At 50.4% G+C, this 6,282-nt stretch overlaps 1 protein-coding gene across 3 annotated transcripts in view; it reads left to right on the top strand.

Moving 5' to 3' along the window:
* The window catches only part of CCNL2 (cyclin L2), a 13,930-nt gene extending 8,680 nt beyond the window's left edge, over nt 1-5,250 (top strand). For 2 of the 3 annotated variants that reach the window (XM_025386557.1, XM_025386571.1), the window contains 6 exons: nt 1,478-1,577; nt 1,782-1,886; nt 1,974-2,115; nt 3,699-3,810; nt 3,895-3,987; nt 4,172-5,250. In XM_025386557.1, the coding sequence (XP_025242342.1) occupies nt 1,478-1,577; nt 1,782-1,886; nt 1,974-2,115; nt 3,699-3,810; nt 3,895-3,987; nt 4,172-4,523 (904 nt within the window). In that variant the 3' untranslated portion in view covers nt 4,524-5,250. Of the gene's footprint in view, nt 1-90; nt 1,056-1,477; nt 1,578-1,781; nt 1,887-1,973; nt 2,116-3,698; nt 3,811-3,894; nt 3,988-4,171 lie in introns of those variants that run through there. The other variant, XM_025386562.1, reaches the window with a different exon arrangement.
* The last annotated feature ends 1,032 nt before the right edge of the window (nt 5,251-6,282 follow it).

Raw genomic sequence — 6,282 nt, 5'->3', positions numbered from 1 at the left:
GGCCCCCCCGCGGGGGAAAAGAGAAAAACCCCTAAAAAAAAAAAAAAAAAAAAAAAAAAAAAAAAAAAAAAAATATTGTATCATTTCAAATACAGCAATAAGTTTCTATGTTCTCAAGATTTCATTTGTTTTTAAGAATTTAAAGTTCATGGATTAATACTATCAGTACTTGAATACTGAAAGTTGTTGATTAGAAACCGAAAGGTTACTGATGGTTGAGTGTATCTGTGTTAGAGCTGTGCACTGGCACGCTTACGTCAGGGGGTGCGGCCACACGGACGCCACACAGATTCCCCCTTGATGCCTGGAGCTGCCTCCAGAGACTTACCATTTAGAAATCTCTGATGGGTTTGTATGTTACCTTCTCCAAGGTTTGTTTAGGACAGTTGCTGGGGGAGGGCCATGGGTCGGATTCCCACACGACCCATCTGTCTGTGGGTGCAGCCCCGCTCCAGGGCTCACCGCTATTGGGGTGTGTGAGGAGCAGTAAATAGAAAACCAGTTCACCTGTCCTCACGGAATTACCCTTTTTGTTTTTGCAATATTCATAAAGCTAGTATAAGGTCTGGTTTTAGTCTATTAAATCTTAGATATCTGAAGGAAAATGCGAAAAAGGTAGCCAGTTTTTAAATGTTTTAACTTTTAAAAAATGTAAATTTTTGTATTTTTATAGCTTCTAAACATGAAATTTAAAGAATGTACTGTGATGAAATGTTCAATATCATGTTGCTTCTCAGTATTGTGTTGCTTCTGATTCTATGAATGTTCATTTTAAGACTCCTTGTTGAAATGGGACAGTTGGCAGCGGCTCTGGTGAGCCCAAGAAGAGGCCTGCCCTTGGGTGCGGAGCCTGCCTCCGCACGACGCTCCCACGCGTCCAACTTGCACCCAAGGGGCTTTTCCCTCTTCCAAGTGGACTCCTTCAAGGAAGCTGCAGCTCGGTCAGCAGACAAGGGGCCTGGCGCCAGCGCCCTGGAGGAAGAGGAAGAGGAACGCAAGAGGATGGCTTGTCTCCCAGCAGCCGCACCGGCTTTGTGCTCAGCCAGTTCATTTGAGTTTGCATGTTTCTCTGCACTATGGATTTTGAGCATTTAGATTTCTTTAATCAAAAGCGTTTTAGTGACTCCAGTAGACATTTTCTTTCTGAGGCATCGTGCTTTGCATGAGAGCAGGCCAAGGTTGAGGGGAAAAGTAAAGTTAAAGTTGGTTCTCTTTCATAGCAACACGTATTGTCTGACATTCAGCCAGCTTTTTTTTTTCTAATAATTTCTGTGCCTTCCTGTCCTGTATTTAGAAAAAGCAGCTAGAATATTTCTCCATTAACTCTTGAGATTCACAGGACTGTCTAGCTCTGAGTCCTAGCAATAGACTCCTTAGAGGAGTAGTAAATTGATCTAGACTTTCTCTAGATAATGCAGGCGGAAGACCTGGGTTCCCGGGGTGGGGCGCTGCAGCTCTTCCTGTGTTTGGCTTCCAGGAATTACATGAACGACAGCCTTCGTACCGACGTCTTCGTGCGGTTCCAGCCTGAGAGCATCGCCTGTGCCTGCATTTATCTTGCTGCCCGGACACTGGAGGTCAGTGTGTTGCTACTTTGGAGAGATTCTAGTCTGATTTTTTTTTTCGCCAGTCTCCAGTAAAGTTTACTGTATTATTCTTCAAATTATGCTAATCTGGGCCAAAGCATTTTGGTAACCAACAGGCTGTTTTTTTAATTGTCCTGAGTCTTGCTGACCTTGAAGTTGAGGAAAGTGTAACAATGATGGTGTTTGTTTTTACAGATCCCTTTGCCCAATCGTCCCCATTGGTTTCTTTTGTTTGGAGCAACTGAAGAGGAAATTCAGGAAATCTGCTTAAAGATCTTGCAACTTTATGCTCGGAAAAAGGTTCTTCAGCATTTTTTCATGTCCCGTATGCATTTGCGTTTGGCCAGAAACACTTGATTCTGAACGGACGCCTTCTGACTTTTGCAGGTTGATCTCACACACCTGGAGGGTGAAGTGGAAAAGCGAAAACACGCTATCGAAGAGGCAAAGGCCCAAGCCCGGGGCCTGCTGCCTGGGGGTGCACAGGTGCTGGATGGTACCTCGGGGTTCTCACCTGCCCCCAAGCTGGGTGAGTCTGTTAGGGTGCAGGAATCCACTCCTCACAAAGGTGAAGGCCGGTGACCCTCCCAAACCTTCATTCTGGGGTATGTGCTCCTTCCAGACTTTTTTTTTTTTTTTTTGAGGCAGGGTCTCTGTCACCCAGGCTGGAGTGCAGTGGTATGATCATAGCTTACTGCAGCTTCCAACTCCTGGATTCAAGTGATCCTCCCGCCTCAGCTTTCTGTATAGCTAGGACTACAGGCACATGCCACCATGCTTGGCTAATTCTTTTTTGTTTTTTGTTTTTTGGTTTTTTTTTTGAGGTGGGGTCTCGCTCTGTTGCCCAGGCTAGAGTGCAGTGGCGCGATCTCAGCTTACTTCAAGCTCCGCCTCCAGGGTTCACGCCATTCTCCTGCCTTAGCCTCCCAAGTAGCTGGGACTACAGGTACCCGCCACCACGCCCGGCTAATTTTTGTATTTTTAGTAGAGATGGGGTTTCACCATGTTAACCAGGATGGTCTCGATCTCCTGGCCTTGTGATCCGCCCGTCTCGGCCTCCCACAGTGCTGGGATTACAGGCCTGAGCCACTGTGCCCAGCTTGCATTTCTTTTTTTTTTTTTTTTTGAGACAGAGTTTCTCTCTTGTTGCCCAGACTGAATGCATTGTCGTTGTCTCAGCTCACTGCAACCTCTGCCTCCCAGGTTCAAGCGATTTGCATGCCTCAGCCTCCCAAGTAGCTGGGATTACAGGCACCTGCCACCATACCCAGCTAATTTTGTATTTTTGGTAGAGATGGGGTTTCTCCATGTTGGTCAGACTGGTCTTGAACTCCTGATCTCAGGTGATCTGCCCGCCTTGGCCTCCCAAAGTAGTGGGATTACAGACGTGAGCCACTATGCCCAGCTTTCTTTTTTTTTTTTTTTTTTTTTTTTTTGAGACGGAGTCTTACTCTGTTGCTCAGCTTGGAGTGCAGTGGCACTATCTGGGATCACTACAACCTCTGTCTCCCAGGTTCTAGTGATTCTTGTGCCTCACCCTCCCAAGTAGCTGGGATTACAGGCGCCCACCACCATGCTCAGATAATTTGTGTGTATGCATGTGTGTGTATATACACACACACACATATATATGTTTTGGGTGTTTTTTGTTTTGTGTTTCTTGAGATGGAGTCTTGCTCTGTTGCCAGGTGAGTACTGTGGCGCGATCTCGGCTCACTGTAACCTCCACCTACCGGGTTCAAGCGATTCTCCTGTCTCAGCCTCTGGAGTAGCTGGGACTACAAGCGCGCACCACCAAGCCCAGCTAATTTTTGTATTTTTAGTAGAGACAGGGTTTCACCATGTTGGCCAGGCTGGTCTTGATCTATTGACTTCATGATCTCCCCGCCTCGGCCTCCCAAAGTGCTGGGCTTACAGGCGTGAGCCCCCGCGCCCGGCCCCATCTGGATTTCTGTGATGCCTGTGTAAGTTCCGGGTCCCAGGCTGGGAGCAGACAGTTACAGTCTGCATCGCTGTTCGACCTGGAGAGGGGCCTTATCTTGCTCTACTAACTTGTTTCTTATTGGGAGAGTTTTTTTGTGGTTGGCTTTTAACCTCTCGTTCTGATTCTAGTGGAATCCCCCAAAGAAGGTAAGGGGAGCAAGCCTTCCCCACTCTCTGTGAAGAACACCAAGAGGAGGGTGGAGGGCACCAAGAAAGCCAAGGCAGACAGCCCCGTGAACGGGTAAGACCCCTGCGCGGCCCAGGTGGCTGTCGGGGTTGGCTGGAGAGACTTCTGGTCTGTAATTGGCTCCTGTCCTGTTCACAGCTTGCCGAAGGGGCGAGAGAGTCGAAGTCGGAGCCGGAGCCGTGAGCAGAGCTACTCAAGGTCCCCATCCCGATCGGCGTCTCCTAAGAGGAGGTGTGTGCCTCGGGGGGCACCCGGGAGGCCGATACCGGGTGGGGCTGTCCCTCGGGGTAATCATTCTCACCTGAGGTGGTTTCTTGTTTCTCTAAACGTGGAGCTTGTGTGTCTGAGCTCCTGTGGCCGTGTTGGGCCTGGCTGGCCAGATGGTTGGTTGCAGAACACGTGTTCTTCCTCCCAGGAAAAGTGACAGCGGCTCCACGTCTGGCGGGTCCAAGTCGCAGAGCCGCTCCCGGAGCCGGAGTGACTCCCCACCGAGACAGGCCCCCCGCAGTGCTCCCTACAAAGGCTCTGAGATTCGGGGCTCCCGGAAATCCAAGGACTGCAAGTACCCCCAGAAGCCACACAAGTCTCGGAGCCGGAGTTCATCCCGTTCCCGAAGCAGGTCACGGGAGCGGGTGGATAATCCAGGAAAATACAAGAAGAAAAGTCATTACTACAGAGATCAGCGACGGGAGCGCTCGAGGTCATACGAACGCACAGGCCGTCGCTATGAGCGGGACCACCCTGGGCACAGCAGGCATCGGAGGTGAGGTGGGGTTGCAGTGACTGGCGGCCACAGGCCCTTCCCTGGGGGGTTCCTGATGGCTGCCCTTTGACCCCCGGTGGCTGCCCTTTGACCCCCGGGTGTGCTCCCTCAGCGCAGGTGACCCTAGAGCAGGATTCTTTTTGGAAATGTATGTTGAGTGGACCTTGGTGGATTTGGAAATGGAACTGAGGGACCGGTGACATGTGCTTCAGACCGGTCTGGGGTGCGGCACACACCTGGGCCGTGTAGGGCCCGGCTCGGCGGCAGCTCTGAGGCCAGCTCGATGAAAAAGTGAACGCACACGCCCCTGTTGGCGTGGCCTGGTGCTATCGGCAGCCGCTCTCCACTCCCTGACTGATACTCAATTACGTGAAGCCAAGAAAGATGATTTTTAGAATCTTTGCCTATATTAGGTTGTACTTATGTACATATTTTGCAGTGTTTCACAAGAGAAAATGGCCTTAATTGCCCCTTATTCTCTCTCCACGTTGTAAATAAACATGTGTTTAATACAAGTTAAAGCTATATAAGAAAACTCAGAACTTGAATCCTGTCAGCTTAAACCTTGTGTAGGGAATCCTGACTTTTAAACTGTGAGGGTATTTGGATCTGTGTTGAAAGTCGTATATTTTTATCTGTGCAGTGCTGAGTGCAGGCCACCAGCTCCTAAATAGAGGTTCCCTATATGCGCGTATGACATGGTGAATAAACACAGCTCTCTCCACTCAGGACATCTGGAGCGTTGTGGACGTGGTAGGTGGTCGTTCTGCGTGCTTGTGAAAGTGTCCGGCGTGTGCACAGCCGGCGTGCCCACTCTCGGGCTCCTTGCTCCTGCTCTACTAAAGTTTTGGATTTTGCATCCAATCCTGTGTGCCTGCCCTTCTGCTGAAAGCTTGTGGGGGTCCTGAGCCCCCTGCCCGTCAGGATGACAGGCTCCTTCCTGCAGGGCCATAGGAGGGAAGTTTTGGAAACACACAGAATGAGTCCAAAGTGCTCTCGTTCCTGAGGGGACTGGTTTGTAACCCATGACATCTGTGTGTGGGCGTGAGAGGCAGCTGGGAGCAGGACACTTGGAGGGTCACCCCCTCAGGGTGGCACATGCACTCTGAGTGCCCCCCAATGTTGTCAGCTGCCTCTTACCGTGGACTAGGGGGCCCCACTCCTAGTGGTACGGCTTGGGCTTACTAGGGCAGTGGAGCATATAGGCCGGGGCTAGTGGGATAATGGGGAGTTGTGCCTGATGACTTTTTTTTTTTGAGACGGAGTCTCGCTCTGTGGCCCAGGCTGGAGTGCAGTGGCGCGATCTCGGCTCACTGCAAGCTCCGCCTTCCAGGTTCACGCCATTCTCCTGCCTCAGCCTCCCGAGTAGCTGGAACTACAGGTGCCGCCACCACACCCAGCTAGTTTTTTGTATTTTTAGTAGAGATGGGGTTTCACCGTGTTAGCCAGGATGGTCTGGATCTCCTGACCTCGTGATCTGCCCACCTCGGCCTCCCAAAGTGCTGGGATTACAGGCTTGAGCCCACCGTGCCTGACCGTGCCTGATGACTTTTTTGATGGAGTTCTGTATTAGAGAGTCGGTGGGACCCGAACTGAGGAGATTCCAGGGAGGGTGTCCTTCCAGGGGGAGCAGCTCTGAGGGGCCCCTTAGCTTCCTGTGCCTGGAGGTCAGAGAACCAGTGAAGGGCCTGTGCCCAAGAGACTTCTCTCCATTGGCTTTCCTTTTTTTTTTTTTTTTTTTTTTTTTTTTTTTTTTTTTTTTG

Source organism: Theropithecus gelada, chromosome 1, assembly GCF_003255815.1.
Source record: "Theropithecus gelada isolate Dixy chromosome 1, Tgel_1.0, whole genome shotgun sequence".
Classification (NCBI taxonomy): Eukaryota; Metazoa; Chordata; class Mammalia; order Primates; family Cercopithecidae; genus Theropithecus; species Theropithecus gelada.
This window is presented reverse-complemented; position numbering and strand designations above follow the sequence as displayed.